We start from the raw sequence: 22,867 nt of genomic DNA on the forward strand, positions 1-22,867 counted from the left end.
AACATCTTCCACTCAAACATTGCCTAGCGGCGCTCTATAAAGCTTGTCTTAACCCTTTCATACATCTTCCCCCTTGTCATTATCTTAACTGGCCACGGCCTTCTCTTTCTATATCCATCTATCCGCAGGACCCAGTTCTCTTCACGGGCACTGTGAGGAAGAATCTGGACCCTTTCAGGCAGCACACAGATGAGGACCTGTGGAATGCACTCCAAGAGGTACTCCAGCGTGGCTCTGAATGATTCCCCCTCGCCGGCCCAGGGGGGGATCCCTCTGTCCCCCTGTACAATGCTGCCATTCAGCCTCCCTGCTCGCCACAAGTCATGGGGGGAAATCCCATTAGGGCCATGGGGCCCAGCTCAATGTGCGGCTTGTAACTGGGAACCATTGAAAGTGCTGGGGGAGATGTGTTTGGGCAGTCAGGCCAACCAGGATGAAGGCTCCCCCCACAGTGAAGGGCTTCAGCTCCTGGTCCTGCCTCTGAATGGGTTTGGTGGCCTGGATTAAAGCTAGAGGCTGGCCACAAGAGAGCACTGGCCAAGGTCATCAGTGGACCTGGCCCTGCATTGTGCCAGGCGGTTAATGGGTGTGTTTGGATAGCTCTTTAAAGACATCCCCACAGGAAGCCTTTATGCAGGAGTAATGAAGGGTTGGGGCTCTGCTCTCCCTCTCTGCAGGTGCAGATGAAGGCCGTGGTGGAAGACCTGCCCAATAAGCTGGAGACGATGCTCACAGAGTCAGGCTCTAACTTCAGCGTGGGCCAGAGGCAGCTGGTTTGCCTGGCCAGGGCCATCCTCCGGAAGAACCGCATCCTTGTCATTGATGAGGCCACGGCTAATGTGGACCCAAGGTCAGGGGACACTTGAGTCTTAAAGTAAAACATTTATTCTCAATATAATATATCAGCCGCATCCACATGCAGCTTGTTCACGGTAAACTAGTGCTACTTCAGATTGATATTTTTACCTCCACCGAGCAGGTTATGTTTTTTTTTGTCTGTGAGTATGTTTATGGAAAATTACTGGCCTGATTTTCATCAAACCAGGTAGAAGGGTGTAGCATGCAACAAGGAAGAACCCATTACATTTTTGTTGACATTGGATATCATGGAAGATTGGCCTAGTGTAGTTTAAGTACTACTCTAAATGTATAGAGGTACTTTTGCACAAATAAATCTATAGCACATAAGTGAAAAAATGTAACTTTAGATTAAACAATATGTAAAAGGATTATATTTGTTTTATTTAGGATTATAAGGTATGAGTGGAGGCTTACACTACACCAACTGCAGTCCGCAGGATGACTTTTAATAAACAACATAATAACAATAATGATGATAAAAGTCAAAATAAAGTGAACATACCTTTGTTAACTTAAGGAGCTCGGCTATCCTTTATCCTTTGTGCCTGCTCCTGCACATACCTCGCTGCTGATGAACCATTGTTCTGTGCTAAGTAAAAATCCCTGCCCAAGGGTGTTTAGGAAGAGTTTTTTTTGTGCTGAGGTGTTGTGTTCCCTGCTCCTTTAGAACTGACAGCCTCATCCAGCAGACTATCCGGGACAAGTTTCAAGAGTGTACGGTCCTCACCATTGCTCACAGGCTCAACACTATCATTGACTGTGACAGAATACTGGTAAGTAAGAACACAGTAAGTTTCCATTGTCAGGCACTTTTGTCTGCATTTCCTGATATCTCCTTCTAAACTTCAAGAAACCCTTCTTGTATTATCAAATATAACAAATTGAGCACCTGTGCGTACAGAACATGAAGTAACCTGCAAAAACACGTCCACTTCTATACGTCAAGCACACCTGAGATTCAGAGCTTTCAGACACTTTTTTTTTTCTTGCTACAACAGTCGCAAGTTTTAATACACTTGCCCTATTTTTTTGCAACAGCTGGGCTGATTTCTCCCTCACAGCGTTCCCTCTCATTGAGCCTGCGCTCGTGCCACTTGATCTTTGGCCCTTTCCTGCTACTGCCTGCAGAGGTGCCAATTAGTGCCATTTGTGGCAGCATTTGTTAAGCGTCTATGGAGGACAGGGCACGACCTGGTTGCTGCTCGGTCACTGGGGTAGGGCGGGGGGGAGGATTGCTGAGAAAAGCCAAATATCGCACAGCAGGGACTGTTTCACACCTACACTTGTGTTAAATGCCCCCAGATTGTTACGCACTCCAGGAGAACTAAATTGGGGCCCACCTGAATTGCCTTGTCCAAATCCTAAGTTGTGCCATATTTAGAAGCAGAATGTTTTCCACGATACAAACTCCATCTCCTAGTATCCTGCTCCTAAACTGTCGATTATGACAGCAGCTGCAGAAGTCTCCCTTTCATACTAAACACTCCCTGAAACTAGGCTTTAGCAATAACAAACTGCTCATTACCGCTGTAAAGGGGATCGAGCTTGTTAAAATTTGTCTGTGATATAATTGTAGTCTTTTCCAAACTGCTTGTATTGGCACTATTCTTTGTGTGGTTTATATGGCATGTGATGACACAGAAATGATGGTAATTTTCTAGAGTGTCTTCAAGGTGTGATTGTTGGATTTGACTGAGGACCACCCCTGAGCCGCTGAAATGCCGGGATAAATACATGGATAAATCACTGATCTTCAGTCTGTCAGAGTCAGCGCACTTGACTTTTCATACTGCTAACAGGTTACGCTCATTGTCCGCGTGTCCCTGTCGAGCAGAAGCAGGCACCTGTGTTTGCCGTTGCATGAGTCACTTAAAATGGATGGTTCCCTTGTGCAGAGAACTACTGTTTCCCCATTCATCTTCCACTGTGTGCATGCATCACTCAGCAGTGAAACAGCTGAAATGTCAGTTTTCCCCAAAGTAAAGTATACAGCTGGTGGCACACATACATGCACACCCAGCATTGTTTGTGTGATTGCAGGTTCTAGCTGCTGGCAGAATCCAGGAGTATGACCAGCCATATGTGCTGCTCCAGAACCAGGATGGGCTCTTTTACCAGATGGTCCAACAGACAGGCAGAGCTGAGGCCGCCTCACTGCTGCACACAGCCAAACAGGTAACCACACCTACCTTTGTCCCAGGATGGGGCTGTCACTAAATAGAGTCCAGCCGTGGCACACTAATCCCAGACTCTCCCTTTAACTCTAGACTTCATTGCTCACCTCCAAAATAATACAGTTAAGCAAGAGAAGACGCGCATAACCCTGACAATGCATAGACACTTGATTACCATTTTAATTTAAAGTGCCTACTTGGAGCATTGCAACACCATAACATTAATTTCAAGAGAGAAATTGTCCCTTTGTAGATTTACATCCTCTGATTTTATCGAAGGAAACTCTCCGTATAATCTTTTTTTTCCTCATAATGTAATTTTGAGATCATTTCGGAGATGATTCTGGAAAAGCAGCTTTCTTTGCACTATATCTATTTGGAAATATTGGGTTTAACTTCATCGCGATTTGGGATAAACTTTCTATGGGGATTACTGTAATAGAGAATGTCCATATTTCTTCCCTGTAAAATTCATTTGTGATGTATTTCCCCTTCAGACACTGAACAGATAAGAGCCGGCTATTCATTGTTCAATTCCATTTTATGTGCATCTGTCTGGGACTACAGATACCATATTGCAACTTCAAACAGGTCTTTGTGAAATAAGAAAAAGTAGGCATCATTTCATTTTCTCTCTGTCCCTCGCACAAATTTATCAGCGGAACTGTATCTCCTCAGCCAGAGGAGTGAAATGAGTAAAATACTGATTTCAAAGACTCAGCACACTGTGGTATTATTTGGTATCGTCTTACCCTGCACACTGGCGGATTGGTAGTGACATTGTTCAAGCCCTTACGTTTTCTTTTCTTTATTGTAGGGTGCTCTCCTTAGATCAGATTACCGCAGCATCTATAACTGTCTAGCACCACTTATTAAATACTGAGATGGTCCACATGTTGTGTGTCAAGTTTCTATAGTTGTCAGTCAAGGTTTAAATACATTCAATAATCTGATATCAACCTCTAGCGCCTTTGTCCACGTTGAAAGAGAATCCCAGAGTAGACCGTATATCTCGTGCTGAAGCCGGGGACTGTTTTCACCAGTTTTTGCCTCTTTTTCACTCAACTTTATGTTATTGAAATCACAAAGTCCGTCAGAGCCTCTTTGTATTGAGAAATCAAGCATTTCGTAGACACGTTAAGCAAACACACACAGGTACAAACAAATCATTTCAGAGCTTATATATTTTTCCCCTGTGGATTTCACAGTTTATAAGGTTAAATAAGCCACTTTTGCATGCTTCAGCAGGTGACAAATCCCTTCACCCGTCTCATGACTGTATCTGTCATAAATCACCCCTTTATAGATAGCAGCCTTAGATAAGTCTGTGTGCTTGTGTTCTGTGACACTGCTTCCCTGATACGCTTTCAGGTTTACGTGAACAAAAAGCGAGTGACAGACGCGCGCTGTGCCGGGGACATCCGTGTCATCTTTGAGACGTCTCTCTGACACTTTGGAGAGCCGCTGTGGCCCTCATGCTTTGCCATCACTGACCAAATCTTTTACCATATGTACTAAGATTCCTTCCTGTGTGTTTAAACGAGCATATAGCGTGTGCTCTGCATTTGATTGGCATGGTCCTTTGCTGCGGAACAGAAAGTATTTGTGGCAGGATGTGCCTTTTATTGACAGCATATTACTGCATGGCTTTTTTATTTATTTATTATTGATTACACCCTGCTATATTTATGTATGTGTGTTATGGCCTCTTGGGTAGCTTTAATCCTGCACTGGTGCTCAAAAGAGTGCAGATATTGGATGTGCAATAAATTATTAGTGGCTTAAATTATTCTTTTAAGGCAATCATTGTTTGGTAGAGCTGTGGTCTTTTTATTATTTGGAAAATGCTTGAAAAGACGAGAGGAACCTGAGAGGAGACACCAATGTTTTCAGCATTCATTCACTGTGCCTTAATCAGACTATTGACTTTTTTTGTAATTGCACTGTTTTAATTGAGTAGTCCTTCAGCACTTTGACGATAGTGGTTTTATGTCTACCTCAGCTCTTGTCAGCGAAGAACAGTAAAGTTTAAATGTAACATGTACAGGCAGTGATGACGATGAACACCAGCGCAGACGTGAGACAAAAGTTTTACGTTTATTGCCTCTGAAAATGTCTCTCCAGTGTAATATCAACATATTCTTTTGGTAAATGGGCAATGTAGCAATTTTTCCTTAAAAGTATGAAATGTAGCTATTTATTTATTTATTTAGATTATTTGTTTTCTATGTCCTTGTGTATGGGTTTGTAACAATAATTAATTGTTGTTTGTAGCCATAAATAAGTGATACAAATGATCACTTACAGTGGACGGAAATCAAACTACACATAATAAAACAGCATTGCTCCTGATGTTTCAGCACTGTCTTCATTTTGCGTTTAAAACATCGTCTCATGTAACACTGACTCACTAACCATTTCCTCCCGCTGTTGCTCATCTCATCGTCAGATGTCTGAATGGTGTGTTTTCTTCAGGTCAGCGGTTACAACCGGTGTTGACCAAGATGCTACAAATTGGTAAGTGGTTAAAGGAAAACAACCTGGTGATTATTTTGTTGAGTCAAGTGATTTTTAAATTCGGTTTCACGGCGGTAAAGCGGTGGTAGCTATTATTCCAAACATGTCGTTGGTGCAATATGACGATTAAGTCCCAATTAAAATGTAATTTTGTCATCACCGGCTCAATTAGAAAAGAGCTGTTTAATTCGCCTTCATGCAGACAAGAGCAGAGCCGGTGATTACACATTCAGAGAAGGCTGTCAGTAAACACTTAGCATGGTATAAAAGGCAGTATTAAACCAGGCCCAGATTTGGGTCGTGAACTGCGGGACATCAGTCCCTTTAAGAGCTGAGTGATTTACACAATTCATTAAAGCCAGTGAATCTTCAGCCAGCGTCATATTAAATGGTTACTTACTCTCAAATAGCCCCCTGGGAGTTGAATTGTTGGCTTCCGAATAGATTAAAGTTTACATTGAAAAGAGAAATTGAATTCAGAGGTAATCAATAGCATAATGGGCCAGTGAGAGGAGCCTGCTGCCTGAAATGAAATTACCATATTTTTAATCTTAATTTTCCACTCTGTTTATCTGACAGTGTGGATGTGCAATCCAAACAGATAATGAGAGAGTGGGATATTGACAGTGGGGTCCTCTGGAGTGCTTGTTTCAGTGATTAAACGCTGTGATCTGTGATTACTTTGTGTCGGGTGTCAGGCTGGCGGCCAGGGCCCGGGGAGACACAGGCACATAGCAGCTGGAGCATCATGGGTCTCTGAGGTGCTAATGCACCTGACACAGCATTGACAGCATTCGAAACCCTATCAGGGACTGCACCACACGGCAGCTGCCACAATAGGAATACTCATGGCACTATCTACATCAGAGTCAGCATATATCCTCTCTGCTCTCCCCTCGATAACAGCCAACACAAGAATGGTGACAACAAAGTTTTGCACAATAAGTATTATTAACCAGATACCTTCCTACGTTCGGCCAATAATAGCGCCATTTTATGACATATCTGAATAGGTGTGCAAATAGCAACGCTGTCAACATAGTGCTGATATAGCTTTAATAAATAAATGTCTGAGGAACCTGGCTGTCCACACAATGAAGTTTAATCCCAAAGAAATAAAACACAAAATAAGAGTCAGCACAATGTGGAGGCTGTGAATGAAATGATGAATTCACACTGTAGTGTTGAGCCGATCCGCACTTTAAGGGAGAAGTGACACGTCGGTGCTGATCCGAGGATGCGATACATGTTCCGCTCAGTTAAAGACATTTTATTGTCAGTTGAGAGAATAATGTAACAAGTATCCATAACAAGTGAAAGTGGTGTAAATTGTTTAAGGTTGTTTTGTTATTGGGCCAATAAATAACTGGTCTCAAGGCCATTTTGGGCTGAGGAGACAATGTTTTTCACAAACTTTCTGTTGTGCCAGCATTTTCTTTTGTGATGGATACTGCTGTTTGACAAATGGAAACAAATTGCATGGTGCAGGCGCCTGAATGGCAGGGAGTTGGGGAGTGTCAAACTCGGTGCTGAAAGACGATGAAGCGAGAGCCTCAGGTTTTTGTGGGCGACTCAGACCTGACTGATCCCGGCATAAAGTACTTGTTGAAGAGAAGGAGAAAAGGAGAACAGGATTTCGACAGGCTGCAGTGAAATTAGGAGAATTGACTATGGCGGCTTTGTTCCTAGCTGGTGACGGGGTGGGGGAGATGGGGAGACTGGAGCGATTCCCCAGAGACTCTGCGCTCAGCCTTTCTAAAGTGACTACAAACTGAATATCTGACAGGTTCCCAAGGCCTGACATGACTCTGTGTGGAACTAAGAAAAACAAACAACAAATGGCACGTTTTTTAAGATACATGTGGTGACACTGGATGTAGTGTGTTAGAAAATGGCTTTTTATCTTGTTAAAAATAGGTTCTCAATTCGGGAATATGTTGATGCTATATTTTCTAGATTGTCACAACAACCTAGTTAGACCTAGTTTTGACAGACTTTGTGAAAGTACAAAAATGAGCAGTACCAAATGTTGATTTCCAACTTATTAAAGGGCTTATAACTAACACTTTCTCTTTGAGCTTGCATCCTTAAAAACACCAGATACATTGACTACAAGTAGTTGTTTCCAGCATGCACACGTGAGGTCTGATCATCCACACTGTATCATGGTGTCTCAGCAGTTTAGTGACCACCCTTATGGACTGGCCGACTAATACTGCTACAAACAGTAATTATAGGTCACACGTGGATGATTATGCTTTGTATACTCTGCAGGCTGTGGTCTGTTTCAAACTGTAGTGTGTGAGTATATTTAACCTTCAGCTGATAATTTCACTCACATTTCACAAGTTTTTATGCATATTAGCACAGAAAGAAAGTCTTATAGTCAAGGTTTTTATATCATAAAGAGAAGTACTACTACTACTGCTGCAAAAAAAAAACAAAAAAAGCAGAACAAGCGGTCTCAAAGGAGCCTGGGTTTTTTTGTAATATTACCTGCCCTTGTTACTTGGAACTAAACTGGCTAATGTGGCCCTTTTGAAAGGCCACCAAATAGGAAACCTCATGCATGCTTTAGCCTTAAATGCCGGGCATGCTCTGTCACCTTCCAGTGACAAAAAGTGCTGTTTGATTCTTCAACTGCGAGAGAAAGAAGAAAAGTGGAGGGCTAGACAATAGCAGAGGGCTTATCTCATCAGTAAATAAGGCTTATTGCTTAAAGCTATAAAAGGCTATGCTTATTGGTGATGTCATCCCTTTGTGGAAGATTGATGAAGCTTGAGGCTGGTTGGGGGGAGCGGGGGGGACATAATGTGAGTGTGAATGTGTGCGTGGAGGAGGAGGAGGAGGAGGAGGCGTCCTAGTGCACCAAACTCAAGAATTTTTCCAACTTTGCCCTGCAGAGTCTGATATAATTTAAAATGTATGACATATATTTTAACTGCTCCAGCACTAAAATTGCAGTCTTTGGTGGTAAACTAACCCAAATGTACTTCAAAGTTCCAACTGGCCAGGGGGCTTTTATCCTTGGCCATGAGAGCGGTTGATGTTCTGTGCATGTAAACGTGCAGCTTTGGGTAAAGGTGGGGACAGCTTGTGTCCCCCATTATTGTCTGGTTGCATTTACGTGGGTCCAAGGGCCCACTGTGTCTTTTCGGGTTACTTTCTCATCATTTCTCCTAATGTAGAGACCCACAGGGTTGGTGGCAAGCGCACAATGCGGCTGTTGTATGGTTACTGTCAGCTCTCTCAAATAAGGCTTCCTGTTCATTAGACTTCTTTTCACCTCCGCACAATGCGCCGGCTTTGCAGCAATAGTGAGTCGACGCCCATCTCTTCAATGCCATGTGAATAGTTCTAAATAGTGTTTATGCAAGCCATTGTTGTCTATTGTGTGTCCAGTCTTAATGCACAGTGATTTGCCTGCTTTTGTAGCCTGGGATACATTATCTTGCCTATGTGGCTTCAGATGCATGCCTTGCTTTTGAGCCAGTAAACAGTCTAAAAGTTAACTCCCTACGGACAATGCTGGAGATGCCTGATAAAGTAACGCAGAGTATACTAACTAGCCCATTTCATGTCCCTCTGTAATTACTCAAATGGCTTCTTCCTCTGCGTAGCACATATCTGTTTTAAACTTTGTCGCTGCACCGTTTTATAATTTTTTCCTGAAAAAGTCACATCCCTAATTTAATTTAGGCATCTTTTTCTTTTTCTTTTTCCCCCTCAAGGAAATATAATAATTAAAAGAGTTAGAAGAGGAACGTTAACCTTAACCTCAGAGATGATTTTAAATCAAAATCTGTGAGGATCATCCCTTTTTTTTTTCTTTCAATAAATACATAGTAAAGTTCATAGTTCTGCTTTGCAAGATTAGACTGACACTATCTGTTGCACATCTGGCGAAGAATTCCCATTCAGTGGGGAGATGCATTTAAACCCTGTGTCTTTATTCTTCAAACTGTCAGTGTGAAAACGAAAGGGTAATACAGACAGACAGCCAGCTGAATAATCTGACACACATCACAGTCACAGAATAAAAACTTTGAAATCTTGAAGATAATGTCAAAACCATATGTCTTGTAATAAAATTTGTGTGTTTCGTGACTCCCGTCAGTTGCTTTGACGTGGATTTTCTGTCGTTGCTGCGTGTTTGTACCGCAACTTTATTGATTTAAGCTGATTTGTAGAAAAGATAAGAAAGCATACAAGCCGTACAAATCGTGCATTCGGTTCAGTTTGTGTACAATCTGCTCCGCACTAGTTTCGCTGTATTTTCTGCTTTATATTTAACAAAGTAGTTCCTGCTTCTTTTCCTGTTAAACATCTTAACTGCTCGGTTATCTTCAGGTTGCTGCCAGAGCATTTGTAGTGGAGTTCGAATTCAAAATAAGCTCCTACGTCTTCCTCTATGAGAAAAAAAAAAGAAGAAGGAAAAAAAAAAGTTGGCGGCAGCTGAAATGGTTTTCCAAAAGAAAACAAAATAATCCTGAAAATTGAGAGAGCAGGAATGGGCAGCATATTATATCCTTCATCTGTTTGTGGCATTGTTCTAGAGAGCGTATACATCACCTCCAGAGAGTAACTGATAGGCCTAACCATTCACGTGAAGATATCTGCGGCACAGATTACATTATACTCATTTCAAAAGCATTCACAGACAAGTATGCAGAAGAGAAAAAAAAAGATGCTTTTAATGCCAGCCAATGATTACAGGTGAGTGATGTAACTGATAGTTGGCCCATTATTGTTCGGAGATTTGGTGTGTTTGACCCCCTAAAGCATTCTGCTGCCAAGGGAATTTAAAACAAGCTTTGGACTCGGAGGAAAGGAATGTTGTGATTGCTCTCAGTGACACTGATAAAACACTGTCACACCGCTGACTCCAGACTACAGGAGGAGCTTCACCGCGACTGAGCCCGAGTCTCACTACATCAACACTTAGCAGCAGGCATTTCATTAAACTGTCAGAGAGAGGCTAGATGTTGCTTTGTCTTTGATTGCCACATCCTCTCACGCTCATGCTGCCGCTTATACATTTGACCTCCATTAGCCCACCAGGTGTGTTTCACATTTTATTTAATGAACCGTAGTCATGAGGTAATTCATCGCCTGCAACAATACTCCTTGAAGCAAGTTTTTTTCTCTCTCTCTCTCTCTCTCTCTTTCTCACACCAAAGTAGTGATGTTGACTTGTGTTGCTTCTGGGCTGATATTTTCATTAAAGGCCCTCTTATCAAATAATGAAATAAAGAATCTGCTTCTTGCCCAATGCTATTACCTCCCACAAATCAAAAGGTTTTCAGTGTAATGTCTTGCTTCCCATGCCAGTTAATTAGGTAGCGTTGTGCTACATACTAATGCTACTTTCATGAGAATAATCTGAGACAATAAGCCTGTCTCCTTTGTGTCCCTCTGCAAGCCCTCTTAATTAATATCAGCAAATACAAACCAAAGTTAATTGAAATTTGAACATCCCATCTTTAGAGTTTACAATAATGCAATCGCTACTGTTTTGTTACTGTTGTTGAATTACTATAATAGCTGGGTATCATATCTCTATTTAGTATTTCATTGATCGCTCTCAGGAGTGCTGCAGAAATATAAAAGAAAGAAATGTCTTAACCATGAGTAAACACAGGAGGCAATATATGCAACCCCAACATTGATTTGGATGGAGACATTAATATTCACACTCCTCCGGATAATCATAGCAAGGTGTACATGATTTGTTTTCATTGATTAAGTGACATTGCTCCGGCTTCTCGCACCATGGTTATTAATATAGTTTGCATTGATATTATTTCTGCATTAACAACAATTGCACCAAGTGAGAGAGATTACAGGACTGATGCAAAAGAGTAGCATCTCGGTGGCAGATAGCTTTAATCAGAACCCCCCCCCCTGCTTTTGATGCAAAATCTTTACAACTTTAATCAATCTTTATGGACGAGCTTTTCAAACTGTATGCAAGTTTGAATAGCATAGTTTTAAAGAGGCTGTGCCCTCCTGTCAGATATCTGATGTGTTTTGCAAATTACAAATCCTTCTAGGAATATGAATTAGGTTGTGTGCAAGCTCGAGTGTTTTCTCCCGTTCATGGTGCACACACTTCAGATTTCACGTGGTTTACATGAATTCTTAGCACCAGCTAATGTAATCAGGCCAACAATTCAACTAGCGTGGGATTGTCGTACACAGAGCCCCGCAACAAAGCCTAATCTGGCATGCTTCTATTCCAGTAGGATTTTTTTTTTTTGTTATCGCACATCTTTTGTCACATTGGCCCATGAACAGAAATAGCTAAACAAAATAAATAAATAGATAAACAGTGGGTTGTCTTTATAGCCTTTATGCAGTGATATTTCAGAGCCAAGAACATTTCTGAAGTTAACAGTATTTATGTTCCGCTAGTGTTGGTCACAGTCTGTCACACATCATTTGCATCTGCATGTCCGATTAACAAATATGACATATTCCTAAGATCAGGCTCCTAGCGCTCTAACCACCCACCATGGCAATTAACTGTCTACTAAGCTAACAAGCGTGACACACATGCCTGACGCAAGCCAGTAGAATATCAAGCTACTCTTCTCGATGTATCCCCGTTTACCCCGTAGTGCCACTGTGTACACACGGCACACATCTGAAAAAGCTCATTTCAAATGTTGATTGACTCCAGGCGCTGGACTGGAGAATCTTTACTCCCACCACTATGGTTACTGAGGTTGTACGTTCGGGAGTACAACTGGCATTTGAAGATCCAGTAGAGATTGAGAGAGCTGTCGTCCACGTGAGAGACTAGTGTGACCTTGTCAGGGGGAGGGGAGGGGGAAAGAGCTCTCAGACAAATCCAATGGGCTTTTCTCTGAGCTTTTCTCTCTGTCTTAAAGACTATTAGTAGTGAATCTACTGAAATTATCAGCACCGATAGCCTCTACTGTGTACAGCTGACATGCTAAAATCACGCTGACCTTCACGATGCTTGTTATCAGCGCTCAGTCAAAGGGGAAAAAAAACGTCAGGATGTTTGGATCTTTATAAAGACGGATCCATACAAAGCAGCAAAGAAGAGACCACACATACTACATTCAGTCATCCTCATTGTGAGCCAGGTGCAAATGGATTTACAAGAGGCCACTTCTGACAGTACACACTATGCACAAATATTATGTTGTTCCTGTATGGAGACTTAACCATTGTTGACGCTGCTGGAAATATAGATCCGAAGATGTCATTTCATCGTTGCCATGGGTTCAAAGGTTTAATCCAACGTGGCATCTAAAGGTTTTTTTTTTTTTTTTAAAATGGGAAACCCAGATGTTTTTTTGTTTTTTTTTAACAGCATGCTTGCCACTAAACTAAACTATCTGTTCTACTTATTACTAAAAAAGCATTGACCAATGGGGCGTAGCCAATATGGAGGTTAATCCATTCTAGTGTCTATACTATGGGATGCTTATGGAAGCATATTTGCTTAGGGCAGCCATGCAAATTATTACTTACTGCCCTGTAAGCTGATAACACAAATTAGATACCCATTAAAGTTGAACAATGTATATAGAATGAGAAAAGATTGCAAGTGATACCTGAAGGGATGCTTAAGTCGTATGGCACTAAAATATGCCTCATGCTTGCAAACTTCAAAAGTGGAGAGATGTTTATCCTTGGGATTGGAAGATGCATAATAGTAATCTCATATGCACAGAGGCAGCTGCCAGGTGGAGGAGAGCACACTGCATGTTTATGAATAGAAATCATTACAGGGACTGGGGAGCATACCGGCATGGACCAGTGACACAGAACTTTTTTTTATTTTTTTATCATCTACCCAGCGTACACTACAGCACTTTAAAGTTCATGCGCTGAAATGTTTTGTGACAATTAGTTTAGCCGTGGTCATTTTGCGCTTTTCTTTCCACGCCATTCGCTTGTTGAATAGATCCAAGTGTTAAGAAACATTAGTCCCTCTAACTTTAAGTCCTGACCTGAATGTGGGTTGGAGTCGAGAACAACGGGTCCGTTAATACGATCCTGCCACCTGAGGGGCCTGTGAAATCAGAAACACGCCAGCTTTAACTGCAGCGCCACAGCTCCGCTGGGCTTCTACCTTCACTAGCCTCTGCTCTTATCAGATGAGCCTCTTTAATTCATGTGCCAAACACCTCTCTGAGGGGCGAACACAGAATGTTCAGCAGCTTTTAAGAAGCGGAAATGCTGTTTGTGCTGTTGGACGAGAGAGGAAGTGCTTCGGGCCTGTTTGGGAACCCCCCCCCCCTGCCCGGCTAATACTACCTTTGACTTGCCTGTTGTTGTCTCTGAGCCCCTTTCCCTTTCTGCTCTCCTGGCCGGCTGATAGTTGGGGATTCATCTTAAAACCTCCCCTTTGTCTGACGGACCGTGGAGTCAGCAGTTATTCTTCAACTGACGACTTTCACTGCTTGGCGGTGAAAGAGATGAAGCTGAAACACAAAGGCAAATTAAGGGTACAAAAACACTCGCCATTGTCCCATTGTTGAGGGTCACAAATCGTCAAGTAAAAGCAACACAGCGTGGTTGAAATGTATTCGCCTCCATCCCTTTTTTCCCCCCCTCCTTCCCTTCTCCTCTCTTTATATTCATTAGATTCATTATAGGCCACAAAGGATTGCCAACAAAACAGCTTGTGATTTTAGTTGAATTCATCCCCCTCTGAGGCCTGCAGGGAAATTAAAGTAGGTGACTATCACTGGAGGGGGAGCAGGCTTGACACATCTGAAGCTTTCAGTGATGCTAATAGTCAAGCGTATCCAAAATACACAGGAGCTGACCTCAAACAGATTGTGGGGGTTTAAAATCATTAGTTTGCAAATGAAGCAAAAGTACATTGGTTCTATGGTAGAATCAGCCCACTCTGAACCTTTGATTAGTGTTTGTCAACTCCCCTTTCTCTCCATACTCCCCCACCCACTTGCAATCCAGAAATTAATAAAGGAGACATAGCGACACTTTGGAGGGAAATGCTTGCATCTCCAGCACCTGTTAAACAAATGCACTTAAGGCAGGAATCAAATTGCAGGCAGGTTTAAATTGGTGTAAAATCTTCATTTAGATGATGTCCCCGGGGCCTGCTTATTACTTGAGATTTATATAGCATTAGTTCTGCCTCGCAAATGTGGTGCACCATTCCACCTCAGTGAAATATGAAGAGGTTTGATAAAAAGCTACAACAGATTCTCTCATTAAAAAAAAAATAAAAAATCCTAAACCTTTTAAAGATTCATTAATTTAACTTGTGGCATGCAGCTCTGACATGAACACAGAGTTCTGTGCCTGTGTGCCCTTGAGCGCTGTATGTTACATGGTGTGAGATGATGCTGTGGCTCATTGGCATGGGTCTCTGAGAAGAAGTGCGCTGACAAATTAGAGAGTACCTGAAATGTTGAATGCGTCTCATTGCACCGCGGATGTTCATTTTGAACGCATGTGCCGACGCGAGAATAAGCAAAAGACGAATTCTGTAAGATTCTTTTCCCACCTGTTATTTTTAGTCAGAATTTGAAGTCGGTTACACTTGCTATCACATGTCATGCTGCCGAGAATGGCACACATCATGGTGAAGGCTGGAAAGGAAACAAGCACAAAGGCATTTCATTTGTAGCAGTGCCCCTATTGAGTATGTCTGTTTCAGTCACCAATCTGTTTTGTTCTCCGTCCTTTTCAATTTGTTTACATTTGGCCCCTACTGGAGAGGGACAGTCTATTGATTTATTGTCCCCGCTTCCTGAGAGTGCCGTTAAGAGTGCACAAGGCCCCCCCGTCTTCAGGCCTTGCTCTTACATTGTGTCGCCTGGTTGCTGCCTTCTGTTTCAGAGACAGGCCGGGGAAAGGCCCTGCACAAGCATCACAAGGACCTCACAAGAAAAAAAAAAAAAAAAAAAAAAAAAGCCGCCTCAGCCGCACGAAGGCCTGAGAGACAGCGTCGCAGCACAATGTGGCTCCATCTGAATAGCAGACGTTGTGGGACCTTTGCCTCCCACGGAGGTTTTTATTATTTTTTTTCTTCTGTGTTCAACAAAATCAAACGTCTGTTTAATCATAATCAAAACTGTTACTATGCAGTATATATTTATGTAAGGATGTGAATAATATACAGTATATAAAGGGGGAAATATTTATATATAATATACAATATATGTTTTTTTTCTTTGTACACACACACACACATTTCCGTCCTCTATCAGGGCGGTTTGTATTCATGTTTTGTGACATCTCCTTTTGCAGATTGATATTTTTTTATGAAAAGCACTGAAATTCTACAGAATAATTTATATGAGTCAAAGGAATCATTTCAGATGAAAGTTGAAAATGCTATTGTAAAATGGCCTTTCTCTCCTACCCGCTTGAAGATAAACAATTTCCCATGAATATATGGCCGGGCCCCCTATCTATCACAAAAATCAGAATGTGTCCCATACTGAGCCTATTGTAGTCCATTAAAAGAAATCCTTCCCTGTGGCAACCATTTTGCAGGTTTCAAGTAGATAAATGCCTTCCAAGAGGGATAAGAATGCATTTCTACAAAACTGCATTAAAGAGTAATGTTTGTCAACTACTCCGATAAAAACTTCACAGTCACAATTCTTTTTAGAGGCAGCAAATGCATTGGCAATGTGTAAAGCTGATTGGTCTGGGGAGGCTGCCTACAGGTTAGCAGGCCTCATTTCCAATCTCTGACAGCAATATGTGTCGCCGTGCGCTTCATCCCGATTGCTCATGTTCAACACAAACCATGGTCACTCTATATATGGAAATCTCTGTCTTCAGGGCGAAAAAAAATTAAAAAGGTGAGATTGGCACTTTAACCTCCGTGCCCCCCTGAAAATATGTTTTAGTCTGATACATTATACTACTGCGAATTATTTATCAAGAAGATACAAGCTTGATATTTCAAAAAAATAATGAGATGTTGAGGTGGCAGCTGGAATGTTCTGGTCCAGCGAGCAGCATCTATGAATCGGGGGAAATGAAGTAAATATGGCTGGCTGGGACACGCCATGTGCAGAATGTGAACGAGTGGAGTGCAGCGTTTAGGTGGCACTGGCCAAAAAAACTTAAAATCTTTCCTTTGTGGCCGACCTTATGGAATAGTGGCACCAGATTTAGCTGCGTATGCACAGGATTAGATATAACAATTATTGATTCGAGTTTTAAAACGCATATACTGCAGACTAAAATCCAAAAGGTTTAGGAAATGGAAACTGAATGTCTTGTTTCCTGAAAAATGTCTGCTATTTGCGGCTCATCAAACAAGCTTTAAAAGAACGACGAGCGTCCAACGTGGAGCCTGGAATCTCTCAGGCAAAAAAACAAAATATGTGTCGTGCAAAGCTGAGTTGAAAGAGCCCACCTGTCGACACGCTACATTCAGAGAACAAGTCATCCAGTTGTTGCCGTTCATACAAAGCGAGTGAAGAGAAGAAATCCATTCACACACTCTGAATGCAGCTGAAGTGTGTTTCTCCTCAGATGACTGTTATTGGAAAGAACAAAACGGAGAAAGGCCGTGTATTAATTCACTTCAGACGCTGTCAGTCACCGCTTTCACTCCACTGTTTGTCTCTCACGCCTTGATGAACACACGACAATCAAGGTGAACCATGACTTGTTTGATTCTTTAAGGCAGTGACTAACATGTTTTTCATCGATCCATGCCTACACAGCAAACTGAAGTACGTGATCGTACAGATGCATCATTCTGTAAAATAATCTGATATTAAAATATCAATATTTGTATTTACATCATCAGACTTGTATTTCCACTTGTTGCCAGAATTAAGTAAATCCAAATGATAAGGGGAAAAATTGGTTTATTTCAGAGCTTCCCCCCCCTTTCCCCCTCCCCAAACTCCTGTCTTTGTTTTGATTTATTTCATCCTCTCAGAACATCCCGTTGCTTTTCAGGGCCCCCTTTGTTCTTGGTGAAGGGGTCTTTTATTTGGGAGAAATCTCCCATCTCAGACCAGCGCTTTGCCTTGATGCAGATCTTCATTAATCTCCGGGGCCGCTGTGGGCTCTACAGCAGCCTGCCGTTTTGATGGGAATTGAATTTGATACTGTATTGTGGCTTGTATGGAAGCTAACAATGGCCTGTGTTCCTTCCTGTGTCTGTGCACAATCAGAGAGACCCAATTAAATAATTTGGTACAATAAAGGGGAACAAAAGGATACCGAGGCATAAAGTGAGGGCTCCAACATTTGCATTCTACCTATTTTCTCTATCGTGTTAATTAATTCGCTTTGAAAAACCACAGGGGAAGGCACAATGGAAAACTGTGCAGCTCATTTCAAAGTATGTCTGAGGATGCTTTATATTCAGGTGACATGCTAAATCAACATTTACAATAGAAAAATCACATTTTTCTCAGAAGCGCCAGAGACAGTCAAAATAAAAGACTTTACAGCTTCTGTTTTTTTTTTTTAAATAAGTTTTCACTTATGTAAAGAAAACTTTATACTAGAAAGTCATCATTTAAAAAAACAAACAGTTTTTCTGCATGTTTAAATCATAGAAGGCTCTTCTGTGCCTCGCTTAAATGATCTCACCGTGTCTGAATAGAATAATTTTGCATCTAAAACGACTGTCATGATAACCTGCTCTTAATTAACAATGTGTGAATTGTGTGATATATAACTGCTTTTGTTGATGGTAATATGTCATATCCAATGAAGGGTAAATGAATTATCCACGAGTGCCCCGTGATAAGCAGTGATGGGACCCATATGGAGCTGTCAGTGGACTGCTGGTGGGCTCTCCTAGTCCAGCCGCTGTAATTGAAAGAAATGAGCCATGGAGCTGACACATTAGCAGTCTCCCCAGAGATGGACCACACAGCACACACACACACACACACACACACACACACGCAGGCGTGCACATCCCCGTTTTGTCATTTTTTTTTATACATCATCTTTTCAGACTCTATCTCACTGAAAGTATAACCCAGACAATGTCAGACAGGCTGATGCAGCAGCGCCCTACTGTAACTGAGACAGGGTGTAAGATTGGGTAGGTCTCCATCTGGGTTAAGGGGATAATGAGAAACTGCCCTGCAGTGAGTTAATCAGCTCATCGCTCTCCCAGCACTGCCATTTATTTGCTGTTTATTCCCCAGCACAGGGCCCCCAGGGGGAGGCCTGTCTGTGAGGCAGCACCTGCAGCTTCCCCGACGCTTGATTTAGTGCTGTAAATGCTGCTTGTGGGCCAGATTACGCTGGACAGTGATCAAACCTTATTTGCACTCTGATTAGACAAACTGCTCCCTGCACTGACCAGGCTGAAGCAATTCTCCTTTAGCAATTTTATACTGCTGCCCTGCGTAAAAATGATTAACACTGCCTGGATGAATGTGGCAGCCATTCATTCACAGTCATATCCCTGCATAGTCCTGATTCTGGATGAGGTATCAGTCCCACTGCTATAAGCCAACTGTTAATCATACATCCATAATATATATAATCACATCATCTGAAAAAGTACTTTCTTTGAAACTTTATCATAGTTTAGCAACTGTTTATACAATTGATCACAACAGATTAGTCATTTGTGTCAGTATATATATTTCCTTAGATATGGCCGAATGATTCAGCAAAGCATTGCCCCCCTTTTTCACCTGTCAATATCTCTCAGACAACTTTACGTCTCCCAGTTTGCCAGCTGTAGCCTAAAACAATGATTGTATGAATTTTATGGTGTTTGTTTTTATTTGTGCCCAGAAGATCTTGCATGTATCTTTGCTCATTCAAGCAAAACATAACATATAAAAATGCTAAATGACATTGCAGATAACACACGTACAGTACATAATTAAAAAGTACCTGAGTCTGGAAGACACTATAACAAGGGTAGGGGTGACTTTTAGGGTTAGGGTTACAAAGTCCACAGTAGCAGTTCTCACTCTGGTTGCCCCTAGGAAATCAAATCCTCTGCCTAAATGTAAATGCAGTGGTTAAAAACTGGTTAATTATTCAATATATGAAAAGAAGTTTTTGAAAAGTCATCATAAAACCAATGAAGGACATGTTTGGGTTTGACAAACACTGCTAGCTGGCATTCAAGGTAATGAGTTACCAAACTTTGCCTCAATGTTTACAAAAGTAAAGTTATTACGTCTACATTTTCCATTTCCATTTGCTCATGTGCAACTCATGCATATGCACCATAGACAGTAGAAAAACATAGATGTTCTATGCATGATGTCACCCATAGGGTTCTGAAGAGCCTTTGTGAAACTCAGCGTGTGGTGGCTCTGGCCGTTGCCATCTTGGCATTCCGACCTCCACCGGCTCCAGGCTAATCCAAAAATGGGCAAAGTCGTGGAGCCTGCGTGGAGCTGAAGTAGGACGAGTAAAGCCTGGTTGCCATAAACTAGCCACCAGTGACGGCACCCACCTGTCAATTGATTCAATTAAATTTTTTTCATAGCACTAAATCATAACAGGGGTTATCGCATGCAATTTCCATATAGCACAGGTCTTTACTATTTATAATATTATTTACAGAGACCCAACAATTCCCACCATGAACAAGCACAAGTGTTAGTGACAAGGAAAAAAAACGTTAAAATTAAGAGCGACCACACTCCTAATTAAAAGATTTGATATGATTTGAACGAGTGAGTTATGTAGAAATTCAGACTTTGTACAGTTGTCATGAATGGGAAGTTAGCTATAGAGACCAAAGTATTTTTTTATTTTTATTTTTTTGTACCAGGTTTTTAACTAAATGTTTATTTTTGCTGTTAAGTTGGACATTTTAACATGAGGGCTCATGGAGATTTCCTCATTTTGTAGCCAGCCTCGAGTGGCCATTCAAGGAACTGCAGTTTTTGGAGAGGTTACCACTTGATATGCGCACACACACGCACACACACACACACACGCACACACGCACACACACACTCCTAAGAGCAGACAATACATCCTGTAACCTTCAAATGTATTGTGTTTAGAGTAGGTCCCCTGTTGCATTCAGAGTGGAAAGCACTTCAGCTTGGTCACTGTACAGCAGATTTTCATGCTTTAATGCTACACAAAGCCTGCTCTTTCCCCAAATGATCAGGCCATCTTATTGTTGCACCTCAGACTGAATAGGTACGTATGTAGAGCACTGGCAAGGTCTCCTTTCTTTCATCTGCTTCTGTGCAGAGGCTAGCTAAGTATTAATGAAGCCATTTTTCTGATCTGCTCTCTTTACCCTGATCCTCCCCTCAGGATGCCCCTCCATCATTTTTCTAGTATTTGCTTTATTACCATAACCCTTATGCAAGGCCCATTTAGAATTGTGCTTGAGCGACTGGGAAGCATATTAAGGCAATGGGGAATTATTGTGAAGAAAATATACACTATACACAGCTGAAAAGAATAGAGGGCAATGCTCATAATGGAATCTGAAAGCTTTCATTTTTCCCCCTCATTGTCTCTCCTTCCTTCTCTAAACAACATTCCCTTTTTTTCAGCTATCAGAGCAAAGTTCTCAGAGAGAAAATGAAGTTCATTCATGCATCCTGAAAGAGGCTTTTAAGCTTGAGTACAGCTCAAACGGCTGGCCTGAGTATGACTCAATGTTTATAACCTTGGCGTGGAGAATTCAACAATACTGAGGAAATGAATGAAGCCGGCTATAAAGCACATCCGAGCCACAATGCCCAGAGACTTATTGGTATTCATTAACATGTTTTGTCCATGTCACTAAAGTCATGCGATCTGTTGTTGTAGGATTTGTGAAATAATTCTGAACAATTAAACTGAAGTAGACTGTTGAATTTTTGGTCAACAATGCCAGAACTTATACAGTTTTTATTTCAGATGTTTCTTTTTTTGGGAGAAATAATTCTCTCGAATAATATTATTGTGTTTTTATTGATTTGGAGTGCGCAAAAGATATGCATCTTCAAGATGAATGTACAGTTACGATAAGATACAAAGAGTATTTTTCTTAGCTGTCAGGTCCCCTCCCACTGCTCCCAGCCCCTTTCTCTCTTCATTTTGCTAACTGGTGCTCAAAACTTCTCCTCCGCTGACCAAGCATCAGCTTCCCTGTGCTGATAAATGGGCTTCTTTGAATTGATGGCAGGCTGGAGGAAAAAGAGATAATCCTAGATAATGTGGACACAGTTTTCATTTCTTGTCACCCAATTAAACTGCAATTATCCCAAGAGCAGGAGAGGAGAAAAGTGGAAAGAATGGCCAAAGAATGGGAGAGCGAGGCTCCCTGGGACACTCTCTACCAGACACATTAGCCCAGATTTGCTCCATCCTGATAAAAGAGACCCATTTCTTGCACTTGGCAGTGCACAGCAAGTGGCAGACCAGCTGCAACCTGGGGTTTTTAGAAAAGAATGCCTTTGCAATGTTTGTGCCATGCCTCAAAGTGGCTGGGAAGAAAAAGATCAAAATGTATACAGGTTGTCGCCCTATTAAAGCATGGTGGCTTTTGTGTGGCACTCCATGTGTCTTTAGCTGAGGACATCAAGGTTTTATCCCTTAAGAGCCCATATGGATTTTTTTTTTATATTATTATTATGCTAATGTCCAAGACACATTGTCGGAGGGAACAAGTGTGCATTTTGTGAAACCTTTGTCGTCACTGACTGATCAATGTAAGAACCCTGGAGCTGACTACACAGGGGTTTGAAAAACCTTCAAACAAGCTCTTCTTAGCATGTCCAAAAGTGCTTTGACCGAGAGCCTGTGTGCGCCTACAATTCCTTAAAAAGAATCGACCATTGCTTTAAAAAAAAAAAAGAAAAGGGGGACGCTTCCTCAGTGAATTGTTTTCCTCTAGATGAATCAAGGCTGGGTGAAACTCTCCCCTGGCACAAAATCTAAGAAGTAAATTAATGTCTTTTGTAATTACTGTTCCTCTTAGTAATTATCACACCGGACAATTTATGGATTAACATATTGATTTCACTTGACCCCTTGGCGAGGCTTAATTTGGACAGAGGAGACACTTTTGGCTTGTGCTGCCAAATGCAAACAGCCCTCGGGGCCCCCGCTGGAGCTTTGCTTTTTAGGCGTGTCACAGCATCTTTAGCAAACGTCCCATGGGACGATGATCTGACTCACACAGGGTCCTGGCCTTTGGGTAAGCCATCCCTTAAGAGTGCAGCTCTGCATGCTTGGGTATTGACTTTAACCAGACATTAAAAAGATAAAAAAAAACTCAGAGGAGCATTCACGAGAGTAATTCATTAATCTTCACGCAGACGATTAGTGCTTTGAAGTCTTTGATTTTGAAAAGCTCCGCTCCTTGCTTTACTATCCTTCCCCTC

General features: G+C 41.7%; 1 protein-coding gene across 1 annotated transcript in view; it reads left to right on the forward strand.

Annotated features, from left to right (window-relative positions):
* LOC104922696 (multidrug resistance-associated protein 4) overlaps positions 1-22,867 on the forward strand; it is a 57,111-nt gene that overhangs the window by 29,927 nt on the left and 4,317 nt on the right. Inside the window, exons 27-30 of the mRNA XM_027291236.1 lie at positions 129-218; positions 678-850; positions 1,529-1,634; positions 2,902-3,036. Of these exons, the coding sequence (XP_027147037.1) occupies positions 129-218; positions 678-850; positions 1,529-1,634; positions 2,902-3,036 (504 nt within the window). The remainder of the gene's footprint in view (positions 1-128; positions 219-677; positions 851-1,528; positions 1,635-2,901; positions 3,037-22,867) is intronic.

This window comes from Larimichthys crocea, chromosome XVIII, assembly GCF_000972845.2.
Source record: "Larimichthys crocea isolate SSNF chromosome XVIII, L_crocea_2.0, whole genome shotgun sequence".
Taxonomy (NCBI): Eukaryota; Metazoa; Chordata; class Actinopteri; family Sciaenidae; genus Larimichthys; species Larimichthys crocea.